The sequence below is a fragment of the Stenella coeruleoalba genome (genome assembly GCF_951394435.1).
Source record: "Stenella coeruleoalba genome assembly, chromosome: 3".
In the NCBI taxonomy this organism is placed as follows: domain Eukaryota; kingdom Metazoa; phylum Chordata; class Mammalia; order Artiodactyla; family Delphinidae; genus Stenella; species Stenella coeruleoalba.
In genome coordinates, this window is record NC_137148.1 from 163,324,992 (window position 1) to 163,344,003 (window position 19,012).

At 53.1% G+C, this 19,012-nt stretch overlaps 1 protein-coding gene across 3 annotated transcripts in view; it reads left to right on the forward strand.

Annotated features, from left to right (window-relative positions):
- MAU2 (MAU2 sister chromatid cohesion factor) overlaps positions 1–19,012 on the forward strand; it is a 34,473-nt gene that overhangs the window by 8,031 nt on the left and 7,430 nt on the right. For 2 of the 3 annotated variants that reach the window (XM_079915444.1, XM_079915445.1), the window contains exons 2-16: positions 6,105–6,122; positions 6,697–6,762; positions 7,468–7,563; positions 9,056–9,150; positions 11,232–11,259; positions 11,628–11,783; positions 12,925–13,071; positions 13,159–13,249; positions 14,382–14,485; positions 15,075–15,152; positions 15,458–15,523; positions 16,880–16,966; positions 18,343–18,392; positions 18,593–18,670; positions 18,884–18,995. In XM_079915444.1, the coding sequence (XP_079771570.1) occupies positions 6,105–6,122; positions 6,697–6,762; positions 7,468–7,563; positions 9,056–9,150; positions 11,232–11,259; positions 11,628–11,783; positions 12,925–13,071; positions 13,159–13,249; positions 14,382–14,485; positions 15,075–15,152; positions 15,458–15,523; positions 16,880–16,966; positions 18,343–18,392; positions 18,593–18,670; positions 18,884–18,995 (1,272 nt within the window). The remainder of the gene's footprint in view (positions 1–6,104; positions 6,123–6,696; positions 6,763–7,467; positions 7,564–9,055; positions 9,151–11,231; positions 11,260–11,627; positions 11,784–12,924; positions 13,072–13,158; positions 13,250–14,381; positions 14,486–15,074; positions 15,153–15,457; positions 15,524–16,879; positions 16,967–18,342; positions 18,393–18,592; positions 18,671–18,883; positions 18,996–19,012) is intronic. The other variant, XM_079915443.1, reaches the window with a different exon arrangement.

The following is a 19,012-nucleotide window of genomic DNA, read 5'->3' on the forward strand; positions in this document are numbered from 1 at the left end:
ATAAAACTTTTAATTGACCTCTGAACTTAGTATTACATTCATCTTCCTTAACTATTATTTTCATCATCTTTTGCTTTCCCTATGAGAGACTTTAACCTCGTTTGTAATCACTTTTTTATATATATAAGGGTAGATTATTATTTCTGTTTCCTCAACTGTATTTGTAAGCTTTCCAGAAGGAATGTGTAATATACTCACCCATCTGGTTCATCAGTTCATTTGTTAAGGGTTCCCATCAGAGGGACGGAGGGTATTTCTCCCTTTCCTCAGCAGCTTTATCCAAGTTGCAGCCATTGGTCTCTCAGTCATACCTGCCTCTGCAGGCCTTCGGAGTACCTGCTGGCTGCCTCATTCCCTGGATCTGTTCAGCAGGTCCTGTAACTATTACAGTGCATGACAAGACACTTCACCAGAGAGCCTTCTCTTTTTGCTTATGGTTTTGGCAGGGATGGGGATGTATCTACAGAATTCTTTTTTTTTTTTAATTTATTTATTTTTTATTGTGTCAGGTCTTCATTGCTACGCACGGGCTTTCTCTCGTTGCGGCAAGCAGGGGCTACTCTTTGTTGCGGTGCGAGGGCTTCTCACTGCGGTGGCTTGTCTTGTGGAGCACAGGCTCTAGGCACGTGGGCTCAGTAGTTGTGGCTCACGGGCTCTAGAGCGCAGGCTCAGTAGTTGTGGCGCATGGGCTTAGTTGCTCCATGGCATGTGGGATCTTCCCGGACCAAGACTCGAACCCGTGTCCCTTGCATTGGCAGGCAGATTCTTAATCACTGCACCACCAGGGAAGTCCCCTCAACAGAATTCTTGACTCCTTTGGGACTCTGACTAAATCATTCATGATTATAAGGAATGTCACTTTACATCAAAATCTCTTGGCTAGATACTTTGTGAAGCTATTTCTACAGGTTTTGTCAGATTGTGTTCTTTTTCATTTCAGTTTTGCCTGTTGTCTTTCCTCTTGCTACATACTATTCCTGTGTAAATTTTCAGTCTTCTCTTATATTTTACTGTTTTTCAAACAGTTCCATTTCAGTCATTTGTGCTTCCACTGTGGAACTGAGAATCTTTATATCTGTACTTAGATGTGTATTTATTTCCCCCTTAACTTTCTTAATTTATCTGGAAAGTGCATCATCATCCTTAGATTTTGCTGATTTGAAAGCCACAGAGGAATAAATGCTACTTCTCTGGAATGGATTGTTCGTTATTTGCTATAATCCAGGCAGTCATTCTTTGGACAGTGGTCTTTAGTGACTGCAGCATCTGTGTTGATGCCATGTTTGCTTTCTCTGTGTGTTTGCAATGGGGCTACTTTTTAGTGGTTGTTCGTCTGACTTAGAAAGCAGCTCCAAACTGCCAGTCAGATACTCCTTAATTGTGCTTCCAGGTTTAGCCCAAGAGTCTATGGCTACCTTCCCAGCAAGTGATTAAAAGCTTCCCTTTCTTATTTTAAGGCCTAAAAGGGCTCAATTCTGGGCCTTTCATCATCAGGCACAGATGGAGCATATCTTTCATCCTTTAGGATCATGGCTGTGTCCTGGTAAATTCCATGCCACATCAGCTGGGAGCAGAACCTGGTACAGAAGCTGCATTTGCAGAACTTGCTGTTAAGCATTTTCATGGAAGAGTATCTGTGCTTCCTCCTGTTCGCATTTCCATTTTCTTCACTCATTCTCTGAGTCTCCCCTGACTTTAGGAAGTGAAATGTGTTTAGGAACCTTTACTTCATGATGCTACCAACTTGCCCCCTGTCTCCCCTGCAACCCGTACTTCTTCCGGTTCCTGCCTGGGAATTATTATAGTATTCTTGGTGCTTTCCACATGCCAGGCTCTGCGTTCATGGTTCTTGGAGCACTGTCTCTTTGGATCCTCACCAAACCCACAAGGTAGAGACCACTTCCGACTTGCCGATGGCAGTACTGACCGGGATGCTTGTAGCCGTTGGTCACATGGCAGAGAGAGGCAAGGCTGGCTGCTAAATGCTGTGCTTCCATCCCAGAGGAGTTTCAGTTGATAACTATTTTTACACATTTTGGTGACTTAAAAAAACCTGATTTTTAAGAAAAACTTACCTTGGTTATGAGGTACAAGAAGCCTTGAAACACTCAGCCCTGAACTGAATGCCCTAGGAATGAGAAGCGTGCTGATCCCAGCCCTTCCACCCCTCAGGGTGTATGCTAGCCCTGTGGTGACCCTTGCTTTTCCTGAGAACCCCAAGGTGACCCCAGAGGCTTCTGGTAGGGTCATTCACATCTCTGCCTCACACCTGCAGGCTTCCTGGTAGTGACAGGACTCTCACTTTGGCTGCTTTCGCATGACAGGAAGAAGACGTAAAAACTATATTTTAATGTTACAAAGTAAAACATAGGTTGAGGTAGCAACCTTGGGTAATTTGTGAGATGGACGTATTTTCTAATATCTAGATTTCTGATTATGAATTTATGTTGCAAGTTAAAAAAGGTACAAAAGCAAAGTGATTTGATTGGCTTCTGACTGACAATCCTGGGGAAGTGACTGGCTCTCCGTGACATGGAGCTAGTCCTACAGCTTCAGAAATGGGTCATCTTGGGGACGGCTCAGGTGTCACTGACACTGATGCCTGAGCAAGAAACAGTGACGTTTAAAGACAAGGAGATGTCTGATGCCACTTAGGAATTAGAATTTTGTGTTTAAAAGGCGTAAGCCTGGGCTTCCCTGGTGGCGCAGTGGTTGAGAATCCTCCTGCCAATGCAGGGGACACGGGTTCTATCCCTGGTCTGGGAAGATCGCACATGCCACAGAGCAACTAAGCCCGTGCGCCACAACTACTGAGCCCACATGCTGCAACTGCTGAAGCCCAAGCGCCTAGAGTCCGTGCTCTGCAACAAGAGAAACCACGACAATGAGAAGCCCACACACCACAACGAAGAGTAGGCCCCCACTTGCTGCAACTAGAGAAAGCCCTCGCGCAGCAACGAAGACCCAATGCAGCCAAAAAAAAAAAAAAAAAAAAGGCAAAAGCCTCAGTTCTGTGGCCATTTGTGCATGAGGAAGCCCTCATTTCCTTGTGATGATAGATAAAGTCATCATTCGTGCAACAAATGTTTCCTGAGAGCCTCCCATGTGTCAGCCCCTTCTAGGCACTGGGGACACAGAATCATGATGAGGCACATTATGGGGCTTTATCCAACATCCCCAATTTGTGTGTGTGTTGGGGGGGGTGTTGGGGGCTGGTGGCCCACAGTGCATGCATGAGAGAATGGTGGCAGATCATGGCTCTGGGAAATGGATGCTAAGGACCACTAGGATCCAGCTCCTCCAGGAGTTGGAGTGTTGCTAACTCCCATGTGGGTCCACACCTCAAACTTTGTCCTCTGGCCCCTAGAGCAGCGCTCCTGACAGCCTCTCACACTGACAGACAAGGCCTTCCAGAAGGTTTGAGTCTTCAAACTTTACACATTACTTTCCAGCTCTTCCCGTGGTCACTAAAGGCCCCAGGGGGATGTGATGCTCTTTCTCCAGCCCTCAGGTCAGAAAACAGAACTGTCAGAGACAGAAACTGATCATTAACAGACACATCTGACTTATAGAAAAAAGGTGTTAGTGGGGTCCAGCCCAAATGTCTACTGAATAGATGTTAACCACATAAAATCCCCAAATGCAGAGACATTTGATGGGCCCATGTGGGCCTGGGCCCAGCAGCACAGGCCAAGGCGCTGGAGAAGTCAGCATAGTGGGGCCCTCCCCAGGCAGTAGGCAAATGGCTGTGTCCCCTCACAGTCTGCCCACCATGGACATACTTCTGTGGACTGTCCTCTCGTGAATTTGGAGTATGCCTTGTGCAGTGGGGAGAGCATCCCTGGGCCACAGACTCATAAGGAAGGCTTCTTCGCCCCACTGGAGGAGTTTCACCTCTTGTTGCCCTCTTCACCTCTGTTGGGGAACAGTGACACACAGATGTAGTCAGCTTTACGCCAGGTCCTGAGGCATGGCCAAGCTTGACTTGGAAACTCAGCTGTAGGTGGTGGATTTACTGAGCCCACTCCGCCTTGGCTACCAGGCTGGGTTGTTGAGAGCAAGCCACACGGCGCTCCGAGTGGAAGGCAAATGCTTCTCATGTGTGTCTTTATCCATCCTGTACTCTCTAAAGGGCTCCCCTTGAGTATGGAGGCCTTGCCTGAGATATGTCTTGCATGTGGAGATTAAGTCATGGAACTACAGAGTCTTGAGGTGGGACCAGGTCTTAGCATGTCCCTAACCCAGCTTTTTAGTCACAGAGTTTCCTACACGGTATCTTGTCCCTCCTCCCAGTTGGTGGCCTTCAGGAGTGTCTCTAGCTCGACTGCCCTTCCCAGTGAGGAGGAGTGGCTTCTGTAGAAAGCAAGCCCCTACTTATGTGTTTACCAGCTTCATGACGTCACACGAGGCTGGAGCTAGGCCTGTCCCCACTGTCCATGTAGGTGGTATTCAGCCAAGGAGCCTCACTTGGGGCCACACTCCTGGCAGCAGGCACTGGCCGTGTCCCTCTTGGGACCCTGAGCTCCTCCTGACGCTGTTGCAGGGGAGCCTTGGGAGGGGATACCCGGGCTGGCTGCGGAGTGCCTTTTGCCTGGGGTCTATGTGCACGTGCACTTGTATGTGTGTGTGACAGACACAGGAGCCTGGTGGCTCTCCATGTTTCCTCTCTCTCTCTGTTCTGTCCCTCTCCTCTACTCCCATAGCTCCCCCTCCTGGCCCACCTGTGTCTCTGAGGCAGCTGGTCTCCAGACCAGCTCCAAGTCTTGCCGAGCCTCTTTGGTGACTTCCGTGGCCACCACTCAGCCCCAGAGACATCTCGAGCTCCAAGGCTGTCCCGCTGGCGTCACTGGCCTTTCTCCCTGGCGGCCAGCAGACCCATGGGCCTTCAGCCTCTTTCCTCTTTCTCCTCCTCCCTCTGCGTCCTTTGCTGCATATAAGATGCTTTTAAAACTTGGATCTGATTGGGTGCTTTTGTTTTATGCGTCTGACTGGGTCAGGCTCCAGGGGTGACATCAGGGCATTCTTACCCACAGTCACATGAGTGGCACAGAGACCAAATGGGCCTTCCAGCCTCACCTCCCTGGCCCTCTGCTCTTTGCCTGGAGCACCTCCCCTTCCTTCTTTGCCTGGTAACACCCATAGTTACATTCTCATCCTTCAAGGCCCAGCCCCAGACACCCCAACCCCCACCACCTCCCTCCACATGCGCGTGCGTGCACACACACACACACCACACACACATACCACACACACTGTTCTCCCACAGAGCATGGCAAGTAAGAGTCTTCTTCTGGGCTCTGGATCTGCCTTCCAGCAACTGCTGAGGCTCTGAGAATGTTTGCAGGACGAGTGGGTCAGCAGGAACAGCGTCAGGTGTATGCTTGAGTCCTTGATAGTCTGACAGACTGTGGTCAGTGTGGTGGTGTGGCGGACTGTCCTGGGACCTCACCGCCTCCTGTTGGAATGTGAAACTCCAGGGCACAGTTATGGCCAAGTGGGAGCATGTCATTATCTGAACCATGTCCCAGCCTGTGTACTAGCAGAGAGGGATGGTGAGCTCAGAACTCAGAATCATCCCTGCTACCCCTGGCTAGGTGCTGCCCACACCAGTCCTTCCTGGAGTACTCTTCCCTCCCCTCTGAGGCTAACTTTGCTCATTTCCAAACATCTTTTAAATGTCACTTCTCCAGGAAGGACTGACACCCACAGACCTACTCTCTAATTGTAATTAATTCCTCACGTCATGATTTGCTCTTGGCGTACTACAGTGAGTGTCATGTGGTGGCCCCTCTGTGCTCCTTCCCCTTGTGAAGCGTTGCTGCTGTAGTGGGAGAGGGCTCCAATTCTGACTCCAGAGCCTGGCAGGATGGGAAGCCCGTGAGTGGGGGAGCAAGTTCATGTTCCCTTTCCCCCAGACACGCCCTGGTTGCTGGATTAGAGGAAAAGCAAGCCCACCCTCTTAGGCTGAGCAGTCCATCTTCCCACTTAACCGAACACCTGCAGCCTCTGGTGACAAGGCAACCTGTGTAAACCCCAAAGTGGAGCCAGTTAAGCAGGTGCAAAGCGTATGGTTGAGAATTAATGCTTTTTTCTTTCTCTTTCAGTGGTTGATATCACAGCAAGTATCCTTTTCTTGGTACTGTTCCCTTTAAGGAAAACTCTTTCTAAATAAAAAAAAAATGTGTTATAAATTTGAATCCTACCTATAATGCACACCTTGGGTTTGGGCTTTGCCCCACAGATTACCTGGAGCAATCCCTTCAGACCAGTAGCTTCTCCCTGGGTGCTGTGCTCCTCTTCATGCCCCAGCCTCTAGCTCCACACCCAGCCAGCAGCAAGCTCAGGGATTACTGGGGGAATATGTGAACTAGGGGTTTTAGAGTGGGTGGGGATATGCCCGTCCGGCCAGCCTCTGCAGTGTAAGAACGCTGAGCTGTGGCCCTTTTTTTTTTTTTTTTTGCGGTACTGTGGCCTCTCACATTGCGGAGCCCAGGCTCCGGACGCGCAGGCTCAGCGGCCATGGCTTACGGGCGCAGCCGCTCCGCGGCACGTGGGATCCTCCCGGACCGGGGCACAAACCTGTGTACCCTGCATCGGCAGGCGGACTCCCAACCACTGCACCACCAGGGAAGCCCTGTGGCCCTTTTAAACTGACCATTTTGCAGTGTCTCTACTTCCTTAACTGGACGTCATTAGATCCCGCAGTTTGAAGATGTTAAATTTGAAGCAGCAAGTCTTTTGTCTGAATTATACTGTCAAGAGGTAAGAACATATGAAGGTTTCTGAAAGCAAACTCCCTCTCCCTGTAGCAAAGCACAGTGGCAAACTGGGACTCTCAGGAGTGGATTCCCTTCCGGCTTTTAAGACTTCTCGTAATTTTCTTATCTCCCACGCCTGGCATGGGGCAGCCATGGGTGATCACTTGCTAACAAAGGCTAGCAGAATCTTTTTCTACCGAGGACTGTTGGAAAACAGCCTTGTTCCTAGGCTAAAGATGATTAGTTCCTGAACAAATTTATATAGTTTAGGCTTAGGCTAAAGATGATTCCTAGGCTAAAGATGATTAGTTCCTGAACAAGTTTATATAGTTTACCTTAAGCTGGTTCCTGATGTCAGGTGTAGCTGAAAACTGCATTTCCCAGCTTTGAGCAGTGACCCCTTTTCACGCCCCTGACCCCTCTCTCTGGTTGCAGAACAGGAAAGACAGCGATTGTTATCAATTTGACTGTTCAGGATTTTGAACTAAAGCTAGTTTCTGTTTAGTTGAGTGGGGAGTTATTTTAAGGTCGATACAAAAAATTCCCAGCCAGTGAGTCTAATAAAATATCTTTTCTTCTTTAATCAAGCACATTGGCAACCCACAAATCCTTTGGTAAGTGTGAACAGGAATGGCCGCCTGGCTCCGCAGCTGCTGCATAAGGAATCCAGCTTGTTTTTTCCTCCCCAAACTTCACTGTTTCCTTTCAGAATTCCGTTGATGCAGCAAAGCCACTGCTGCGGAAAGCAATCCAGATCTCACAGCAGACCCCGTACTGGCACTGCCGCCTGCTCTTCCAGCTTGCTGTGAGTACTGCGGGCCTGGCTGAGATGCGTGGGTGCCTGTTGGGGGCCGTGACCTTGGGGCACAGCTGCCTCAAGTACAAATAAGCAGACTCTGGGACACACGGGTCTTCCTCAGGCTGCTGTACTGAGCGGATGGGGACACAGGAACGTTTCTTTGACCCGCTCACAAGTCCCCTCCAGACTGTCGCCAGGAGGCGGTACTCCCAGGGTGGGCCTCTCACTCAGCAGCACCTGGGGTGATTGGTGGGAGTATCCTTCCCCTGGAGCTGACTTGGGGCCTAGTCTTCATGTTCCCCTCCCTCCTGTTGCTCCCTTTGGCCTGCATTCATCAAAATTTAGGGAGCATTTCTTGCCAGAGATCCACTCTGTTTTCTGAGAGCTGTGCAGAGATTCCAAGGGACTGCCTATTGGGCAAGAAATGCTGGAGTCAAGCCTTTTCTCCTAGAGCCCACTTTTGGGGCCTGCTGGGGTATAGCCTCACCCTGGTCTCCACACAGCCCCTCTGCCCTCAGCCTCCCTTAAGCTCCTCAGATGTAGGTGGTGCCTGGTCCCTGCACTCTGAGATGCTCAGGTGGTGAGGGGCTCTCTAGGCTGGGCTTTCCTGGCTACAGTGGGGGCCGGGTGCTGGGTAGACTCCTTCATGAGGAGTGCCTCTTCATCCTGGGGTCTGCCCACACCTCCCCAGCACTGGCCATCCTCTATCCTCTCCTGACCCTGACACAGCCTACCCACCAGGCCACCTCTCGCCCACCCTCCATGATAAAGCTCCATCACCTGCCTGAACACACAGTGGGTGCTGGGCTGCAAGTGTCCCCTGCTCCCTGGGGGAGCATTAATGCCAGGAGGATTTGGCTCAGAGGGTCCCCTGCTGAGAAGAGCTCACCTAGCCTGGGCCCCTGCCTTCTTTCCAGGCTTTTTTCTGCCCTGCACGTGCACTGTCCTCCTTTTATCCTCCATGTGCTTTTGTGCTTGCTGGCAGAGGAGGAAGCAGGCCAGGCGGTGAGTCACCTGCCTCAGGTCACAGTATTGGTTTGTGCTGTGAGCACGGATCCCAAGATCTCAACCAAGGCTCCACAGGTGTCCCTGCCTTTCAGCCTGTCAAGGCTCCTGGGTTTGAAACTCCCATAGGTACTTACCCCTGAAAGAGTCCCTCCTTGTTTGAGGCTCCTCTGGCTGCTCCCCTAGTGACCACCCCCTGAAGGTGACCTGGGAAGCATTCAAACATACTCGCACAGCCTTGGAGGGGTCTGCACCTGTGAGTGTTAACTGCTGGCTGTATGCACCATTAAGCTTAGATGATGTACACTATAAACGAAGTGGAGTTCTGTACCCAAACACTGTTGATGAGATAATATGCTTAGTTTAGCTGAAAACTGACACTGAGGGAATTTTGTTGATGTAGGGAGGTTCAGTTTAACTCGCCAGCCATAAGGCCAGGTACTGTAAAGCAAGTGGTTTGGAAATGAGGGTCATTGTTCTTTCTTCTTTTCAGCAACTGCACACACTTGAGAAGGACCTGGTGTCAGCCTGTGACCTCCTGGGTGTGGGGGCCGAGTACGCCCGGGTGGTGGGATCTGAGTACACACGGTAGGCACTCTCTCCCTGGCCCCTCCTCCTCTTACTTGGAAAGAATTTGGCCATCTTGATCCTGGACAACAAATAGAAATGGCATTTCAGCATGAAACGATGGCCACCCTTATACATAGTAAGAGACATGCAAATTAAGGCAGCACCGAGATGCTGTGCCCCATCGATTCATGAAGTAAGAAGTTGAGTTGACTGTGAGGGTGAGGGGCAGCTGGCATTCTCAGCACCGTCAGCACTTGCGCGTTTCTAGTATCTCTTGAAATAAAAAGGGCTCGTATGATTTTCTGGGTTGATCCCCTTCGAGTGTGGGCAGCGTGCTTGGCAACCAGTGTCCCCACTCAGGGGACACCCAGGAGTTTTTAGATACATAACAGGAGACAGAGTAAGTGGACATTTGTGTAAAAGAAGGGACATAGGTTCATGTTATGCGTGAAACTGCTTAGACTACCTGGAGGCTAATGCCCTGGGGTTGGGGTCAGGGGTCAGAGGCCACCAGTGCTTCACTGTGTGCCCTCTAAGAGAGCCTCCAGTCTGTCTCTTTTTCCCCTAACGAGAAGAATCCTCTGTAGTAGGATTCCAGACTCCAGGTAGCAGCGCTCTTATTCTATTGTGCATTGGGATTCTGGAAACACAAAATCTAAGCTTGTCCCATGGGGTTATTGGGACAGAACAGTCCCTAACTCCATTCTCTAAGCTCTAGACTTGCAAGTGCTCACAGGGGTCCACACAGTTCCCCACAGGCTGTCATCCCTCGACCAACCTGCCCTGGGATGGACACTGTCACACAGTCTGGTCTGTGTTCCTGGCCCGTCTTATCCTCCTCGTGCTGTGGCCATCACTGGATTCAGGGTGACACTCATGCCTTGGAGGGCATGGGGATGGCCACACACTGCACATGTTCAGTCACAAGTGTCCTCAAACAGGTCTCTGTACCACTGTGGGCGGGGGACCTGGGTGGGCCTCACTAGGGCATGACGCCTACAGGTCGCCTGACACAGAACTTCTGATCTTGGGCATATGGCCTAGTGATGTGACAATATGGGAACCTTGACGTGAAGTTCGAGGCCTTAGATTTCAGCAGTCAGACAGTAGACCCTAGAGTGTCCACACCGTGAGGTAACAACAAGGAATGGCGAGGTGGCTGGGAGTATAGACATCTCTCACTGTGTGACTGGGACCCCCCCTCCACCTCAGTCTACTCACCTGGAATGATGCCCATTTGACGGGGTGTCAGCTGCAGCACATGGGGACTCTGCACAGACTGGCGGGACAAAGACTTAGATGTTGAACAAACTGTGACGACAGCCCAACAGCCGATCCTAAAAGCCTGTCCCAGCGCCAGTGCCGTGAGCAGCCCCTAGGCACTGGGGTGAGGCTGGGCTGCCCTCCTCTGTCTTTTGGCAGTCTCGTAAACCTTTTAATGTGTTCATTTTATTATTTTTCTTGCTGATGACAGCAGTACGTGCTTGTTTATTAGAAAGTGCAGAAAGATTTAAGAGAGACAGTAGAAATCTCCTGGCCACGCCACCCTTGAGGGTGGGGACAGCGGGCAGCGAGGCTGCTGACATGCCTAGGCTTCCTGGGTTTCATCCCCTTAGCCCTCAGGAGAGCCCAAGGGGGCTTGGCTGGTTATAGGCAAGGAAGTGGGGGCACAGAGGGGCCACGGTGAGGTGCAGATTTCGGTTCGGGCACCTGAGGCTGATTACTTACCCGCCTTCTCTCCTTGCCTCACCCTGTGCTGTCCCCAGACATGGAACCTGTGATCTGCTGTGTCAGCGAGAGTAAGGTTATGGTGGATGTGCTGTCCTGTACCCTGCCCCTCTGTGCTTTCTGAGCACATGTTTCTGCTTTCTGAGCTTTTGAACCACATGAGTGTCTAAACGGGAAAAAGCTAAAGACAAATAGAATAGAACAAAATAGAGCCCTCTTATAAATAAAACAGACCTAAATGGCCAGGGTCCATTGTCATCCATTTAACTGTCCCAGAGGTGGCTCGTTAGGTTCCTGTGAATGTTGAGATGGCACAGTCATCCCAGGGGGTGCCTGAGTCTCCCAGACCTGACTACCCCTCTCTTTTCCAGGGCACTGTTCCTGCTCAGCAAAGGGATGGTAAGTGGAGGCTGGATGGGATGGGACTGGTATGGTGGACGTGAGGCTGGGTCCCCATGAGGTCTGCCAAAGCCTCGCCTGCTTGCCATGTTGTGGCCCCTCAGGCGCCCAGACCCTCATGCATGGCAGGCAGCCACGAGGGGCAGGCCCGTGTCCCCCAGCTGGATTCAGAGGTAAAACTCAGGTTCCAGGTTGTGGGATCTGTGCTGATGGAAGAGCAGCCTGGGTTGGAGCTGCCTAGACCTGGGTTCCAGCCCGGCTATGCACCCTCCCTTCGTGGTGCCAGCAGTCCCACAGCACATGGGCAGGCGGGTGGCAGTCCTTTGTACCAGGAGGGTCTCCCAGCACGTGCACCTCTCCCTCCCCAGCTATTGTTGATGGAGCGCAAGTTGCAGGAAGTCCACCCACTACTGACCCTCTGTGGACAGATAGTTGAGAACTGGCAAGGGAACCCCATCCAGAAAGAGTCTCTGCGTGTCTTCTTCCTGGTGCTCCAGGTGACCCACTACTTGGATGCTGGGCAGGTATGTAGTGCCTCTCACCTGAGGGCTGCTGGGGAGGAGGCAGGTGGTGGGTGGGCCTGTAAGCTAAGACATCAGCTCTGTGATTTCCTCCTGTCCCTCACCACTGGGCACGTCTGTCATTCGGGGCTCGATTCCCCCACAACCCTGTTGTGCTCTGGCATGAGTACTGTGCCTCTGTGGACAGAGGGCACTCAAGGAATGGGTCTGTCCCATTTCTGCCCTTATAGCGGGAATAGCTGTGGCCTCACACACATCTACTCTGCGTGTGAATGGTCAAATGACCTTGAGGGCAGTTTGGGGAATCCAAGAAAATACACTGGGGATTCTGGCATGGTGCCTGGCATACAGCAGGTGCTCAAGCAGTGTCTGTCCACCACCCCCCAGTTAATGACAGCTTTGTGGGAGTTGAGTAGGGACTAACAAAATCAGCTGTGTTTGAGGCACATACACAAAAAGCCCATAACCCTCATATGGTTGAGGAGCAGCTGTACCTGTATGTGGGGGAACGTCTCAGCCTTTTGGGCAGGTGCTGCTCCACGCACCCTCCCCACCCTGTCACGCTTCCTCAGTTCCCCCACGCACACCCACCTTTGCTTGTTGGGCCGAGCACTTCAGTCAACACATAGGAGCACAGTGCAAATTCTCACAGGGTGCTGACGGCTGTGGAGATGGCCTGTAGGGCCTCGGGATGGGGCTTCCTGGTGCAGAAAGGCCAGTCTGTATAAACCACGGCACCTGCAGGACTCCGAGTGGCCACTTCACACCCCCCAGGATAACCAGCCGTGTCCTCCTCTCTTGGGGTCACTGCAGGAAGGAGAAAATGTGGCTGGAGCAGGGTCTTTGAACAGGCCTTTCCCAGGCCTTGGTGTTGGGCCCTGCGCTGGGGGGGGTGGAGCCTCAGTGCCACAGATGACCCTCCTGGCCCTGCCCTGTGCCTTGAAAGCTGGCTGACCCATCTGGGGGGATGGGCTTCCTGCAAGTGGTGGGTGTGGTAGGAGTTCCCGGGAAGGAAGGGCTGAGGGGCTGATGGGCAGGCAGGACCTGGCTAGCTGCCACTGTGGGGATCTGCCTCCTAAGGGTGGTTGGCACCTGATAGGAGCAGACGGGTGCTCAGGTGTGCATTGCTGTCTGCCTGCTGCAGGTAAAGAGTGTGAAGCCATGCCTGAAGCAGCTGCAGCAGTGCATCCAGACCATCTCCACACTGCACGATGATGAGATCCTGCCCAGCAACCCCGCTGACCTCTTCCACTGGCTGCCCAAGGAGCACATGTGCGTGCTTGTCTACCTGGTGAGTCCCTGGAGGGGCCGGGGCCTGGTGGCCCAGGTGAGAGAGGAGAGGGCCCCAGTGACCACCACCATCTGATCTTGTCACCAGGTGACTGTGATGCACTCCATGCAAGCCGGCTACCTAGAGAAGGCACAGAAGTACACAGACAAGGCGCTCATGCAGCTGGAGAAGCTCAAGAGTAAGTCAGGCTCTGTGGGGCTCAGTGGGTCAAGTAGCCCCCTGGTGGGTGGCCCGATCACCACCTCCTATGCTGGGCCTGAAGGACCTTTAAAGACTGCAGCACAGGTCCCTGCCCCATGGGTCTTGTTACGCCAGTTGGCAGATGGGGACGATCCAGGTTCGGGCAGAGCAGGCCAGGCCTGGACTGGATCCTTGATCCCCAAGGGGTTGTGTTGTGGGGTGGTTGGGCCGTCTCTGTCCTGTCCCCCTCACTGCACAAGACAGCCACGAGGGTTAGCGGGACTCCACTGGGGGCTGCTGGGGCGGCAGTGCTCAGTTGAAACAGGTGTTGGCTGCTTTTGCTGTCTACTATCAGTATCGTGATGTGGATTGTGTTCAGGGTGAGGTTGGGATTGGAACTGACTGACAGCAGGTCCTCTGGAGGCCCTGGGTTCTTCTTGGATGCTTGACTAATCCATCCTGTGAGATCAAGGACCTTTGACTAGTAGGAACCCAGGGCCCCACACATCCCTGGCTGGCTTGTGCGCCTGTTAACCTCATTCATTCCCTGTGCCCTTGTCAGTGCTGCTGGGGAAGAGCCTTAGAGCCAGAGAACCAACGACGCCCGCGGGGGCTGCGGTTCTTTCCCTTCAGATGAGTTGGGAAAGTGCTGTCTGGTTCCAATGTGAGGACAGCCGCTTGGGGCAGCCAGAAGCTCGGGTCCCCCCCACTGTTGCCTGAGGCCTATCACGTGGTCTCAGTCTCCCAGACAACTTCAGCATTTCTAGAATGTGTTGTGTCCAGAGTGCCCTTGAGCACTCAGCTGGGTCGGGGTGTGGTGAGGATGGAAGACAGATCCCTCCAGAATTTCTTGCTCTTACAATACTCTGGTCACCAAAGCCTGCTATGAGCCTGTTTCCTCACCTAGACAGGGAGATGCACCCCCTCGCTTAAGGGTGCTGTGGACACCGAGCAAGGTGACAGACTGGGTGCTGGGCCAATGTCCAGCGGAGCAAGTGGGCTCAGACCCAGGTAGCTATGGGCCAGGTGTGGCCGGAGGGCTCGAAGCCCCTAGGAGGCAGGGGTCAGTGTCTCCTCAGTTGTCTCCTCCGCTCACGCTTCGAATGCTCACCCCTGCCTCTCACCCCCAGTGCTCGACTGCAGCCCCATTCTGTCCTCCTTCCAAGTAATCCTGCTCGAGCACATCATCATGTGCAGGCTCGTCACAGGACACAAGGCCACAGCGCTTCAGGAGGTGAGGCCACTGGGGGCTACACACACAGGGTGGGAAGGCTGAGGGGTAGAGTGGTTTGAGTTTGCTGGGTCTCGGAGGGTGTCGTGTGGGAGAATGTAAATGTGTCGCCAGTGCGTGTCAGCAGGACGTCATCTGTCATATGACTATAACTTGGCAGTCCACGACCCTGTGTGGACACAACTGATCAGAGCCTTTTACCTAAAAGTTGGCATGCCCAAGGAACATGGGGTCTGGAGTTCTAGGGTCCCCTGACGGCAGTTCTAGCACTCCTCCTGCCCTGTGATCCGTAATCCCTTATGCCCACCTTCCTGAAAGGGCATGGGGGCCTTGATAAGGGTGAAGGTACTGTACAGCTGAGACACAAGTTGGAAAGGGAGACGGCGGGTAATGGATAAGGGTCACCATCCTCAAAGAGGTCAAGGCTGTGCCTAATCCTCACAATGGGCACATCCGCTGGGACTTTGTGCCCAAGTTAGAGTGGGCACGACATGGGCACACCCACCGGCTTTGGGGTCTCTCCTCAATGCTGCGGGGACACTGGGTCCCACATTACAGGCCAAGTGATGTCAGACATGCTCTCTCCCGGCAGATCTCCCAGGTCTGTCAGCTGTGCCAGCAGTCCCCCCGGCTCTTCTCCAACCACGCAGCACAGCTGCATACACTGCTGGTGAGTGCATGCGGGCTGCCCACCCCCAACCCCACCCCTGCGAGTAACCCTCTGACCACCACCCCCGGCAGAATTCAGAACATTCCCTGTGGACTTCACTCTGACAAGCATGTCATCAAGTCCAAGTTGACTTAGGTCCCAGGAGGCAGGAATAATTAAGCATGCCATCTTTCTCCCTGTTTGTCAGGGTAAAGCTCAGATATAGCCAGCTCAGTAGAGTCACTTGTCAGGCGCACCTGGGTGCAGCTGTGCAGCCCCGGGCAAGCTGCATGTGGCTCTGAGCCCTCAGCATCTTCTTCTTCCAGGGCCTGTATTGTGTCTCTGTCAACTGCATGGACAACGCTGAAGCCCAGTTCACCACAGCTTTGCGGGTAAGGTGCCGGCCCTCGCTTTATGGGGCAGGCAGTGCTTCTCAGTAAGGAGTCGGGCGTGGTCTGTGATGAGGACAACAGCCATACAAAACCATGGTCAGCGGGTGACTCCACCAGCATTCAGCCTGATGCCAGTGGTGACAGTGATGCACCATTTATCCAGGGCTTTCTGTGTCACGTCTTGTGCTGCTCAGCTGCAGACAAGGCCAGCACTCGCAGCACAGCTTAATGAGGGATAGCTGTGGGCAAGGGGGCTCCTGGCTAGCCTGCAGTGGGGCTTCCCCAGCTAACTCAGGGCTGGTGCCATGGCCTGTTCAGCCACTTTCGCTCACGATTCCCAGTCTTCCTGATAGCCTGCCAGGTGGCGTTGACTTGTGTCACAGCTGTGACTTGTGTCACAGCTACTGGTCGGCTGGTGCTGCTCACTACAGTGGTGCTAGGACCACCCCACCTTGCCCGTGGCCCTATGGAGGTCTCTTGGACCCTCCTTCCCCATCTCAGTTCCTACACAAGTGGCTGCTCCTTGTTTGGTTCAACATCAAAATTCCCGACGGATGGTGTGTTGTCCCAGGAAGTCCTCCCCACTGGCTGGGGGAGGGGTGGTGGTGCAGCCAGGACGTGGGCCCAAACCCCGCGTGACCCCCAACCACACGCTGTTCCTGTGGTCCCATGACAAACATATTGGAGCATCTTTGCTCAGATCAGATGACCCTCTGGACCTCCTTGGCACCTGCCAGGGGCCTCCAGGTGGAGTTTGTGCTTCCCAGGCACCCTTGGCCCCCTTCACAGCTGCGCTCCCTCAGCCCCATTGGGAATGCTCAGCCTGCTCAGCTTGGTCCCTCTCGTGGCCGTTCTTGTCCCCCCAGAAGAACTGGGGATCAGGGTCTGTCCACCACCAGCCGTTAGAAGCATTTCTGGTCTCTAACAGCTTCGGCTTCTTCCAGGCAGGATCCCTGCCTCCCCGAGGATCAGCGTACTCCTCTGCTGTGTCAGCACACGGGTCCTGGGGTTACCACCTGTGGTGTAGAGGGAGGGCCCAGCCAGGTCTCAGACCGAGAGACAGCAGAGAATAGACCAAGCTGTGGTGTGTTCTGAGGGCAGGATCAGGGTGACTGGCTTTTCTTTTCTGTTTCCGGAATTTCCCATAACGTGGGTGATTGTTTCATAATGAAAAGAACTAACAGTTTTGTTGTCCTTGGGTTTAGGAGGCAAGGGGTGTGTGTCTGCATGAAAATAATAAGGAGATTCCAAGGTAGCCACTGTGGAGCGTTTGGGTGGCTCTGATGCCGCCAAGCGGCCCCCATGTGACATGACTGCCCAGCCCAGCCCCCTAATGCCCTGTGTCTCCCATTCCAGCTCACCAATCACCAGGAGCTGTGGGCCTTCATCGTGACCAATCTGGCGAGTGTGTATATACGGGAAGGAAATAGACACCAAGAGGTAGTAGGTGACATGCTTCATGTTTGGTATCCTTTGTTTCAACTCTTACTTGGAGGGGGGCGTGGGGGGAGTGTTGTCCTGGGCACCAGCAAATCTCAGCAGCCCTGGCGTATTTGCCCTCCAACAAGGTGTCCCACGCAGCGGACCGTAGGCATGGCTGGGGGAAGGCCAAGTCTAGGACAGAAACGTTCCCATAGCCAGTAAGCACTTTTCCCTACTGAAAATGAGCCAAGCTTTACTGAATCCCTCAGGAAAAAAACCCAATTTCTTGTACCCTGAGATGTCTGTTCTAGAACATTGGTGAGGCCTCATGGCTCAGTTATGAGGAGCAACAGCTTGGGCAGCTATCTGCACTAGGCCCCTAGGTTGTTCTGGCGCCCCAACCTGCTGAGGCGGGGAGGTGGGCCAGAGCTTGACCTCGCAAGATAAGTCCCTCCCACTAGGTTCCCCTTGCAACACCCCCTTATCCCTGCAATCCCCCCCAGCCCTGACCCTTCTAGAGTATCTCAGATTCAGCCACTTGTCTCCACCCCTGTGGCCTTCATTTCTTAGTTCAGGCTACTATCACCTCTTGGCTACAAAAAGCCTAGCTGACTTCCCAGGTGATTGGTTAGCTTGAATGCTTTGGGTAGAAAGCCCAGTGCAGGACTTCCCTGGTGGCACAGTGATTGAGAATCCGCCTGCCGATGCAGGGGACATGGGTTCAATCCCTGGTCTGGGAAGATCCCACACGCCACAGAGCAGCTGAGCCCGTGTGCCACAACTACTGAGCCCACCCGCCTAGAGCCCGTGCTCCGCAACAAGAGAAGCCACAGCAATGAGAAGCCAACGCATCACAACGAAGAGTAGGCCCCGCTCGACGCAACTAGAGAAAGCCCACGCGCAGCACCGAAGACGCAACACAGCCAAAAAAAAATAATTAATTAATTTTTTAAAAACACCTCATTTATTAAAAAAAGAAAGAAAGCCCAGTGCAGTTGCTCCAGTAGTCAGGAAGCACAGTGGGCAGGGTCATGAGGGCCTGGTGTGGCCTTGGTGGTCTCGGAGGAGTTTGGTTCCCTTGTGTCTCCTCCCCACCCCCACCCCATTGTCTGCCTCCTGAAGGGACTGTGTGGGTACTGGGTGAAGCCTCAGCCCACTTCAGCCCTCATCCACCAGCACACCCTCCATATGACAGCCAAAGGGCACCTAAGATGTCAGTGATGTTGCAGGTTCTGCCCCTTCTCCCGGCAGGTTGCTTACAGGCATGGGATTTGGGGTACGGGCACGTTCCTCAGGAAGTTGCAGGCAGCCCTAGTCAATTTACTAGCATATCTGGGGCCGAGCTCTCATATTTAGAAATGCGGAATTATCCTAACTTGCAGACATTTCTTTCACAGCTGTACAGTTTGTTGGAGAGGATCAATCCAGACCACAGCTTCCCTGTCAGGTAGGCTGCCCCAGGCCCTGAGTTCTACTTTACTAGCTATCTTATTTTTTCTCTGCTCTTTGGGGTGGCGTGAGCACCTGTGGGGCCCTAGACTCCCCCATGTACCCCAACACCTCATACACCCCCACCCACTCCCCTTTTGTAAATCTGCTGCTTTCACAAAAACCCCACCAAGGTGTGACGCTCTGCTCTCCCCTCAGCTCGCACTGCCTCCGAGCAGCAGCTTTCTACGTGCGTGGGCTCTTCTCCTTCTTCCAGGGACGCTATAACGAGGCCAAGTGAGTACTGGGAGAGGGCAGGTGGCCTCGTGCCCGGCACCTCCCGGTGTTTCTCTTCCCCCAGCAGCATGTGCCCAGGTCCCCTGTCCCTGCCCTTCCCACCTACTGCCCGATGGGGTGGGTGGCCCTCTGCTCAGGACCTCAAGGCCACTGCTGCTTTTTCTTCCCCAAAGGCCTCCCAATGAGGCCTCATCATCTGTTCTTCTCATGAAGGCGATTTCTGCGGGAAACCCTGAAGATGTCCAATGCAGAGGACCTGAACCGGCTTACAGCCTGCTCCCTTGTGCTCCTGGGCCATATCTTCTATGTGTTGGGAAACCATAGGGTGAGTGTCAGGGGTCA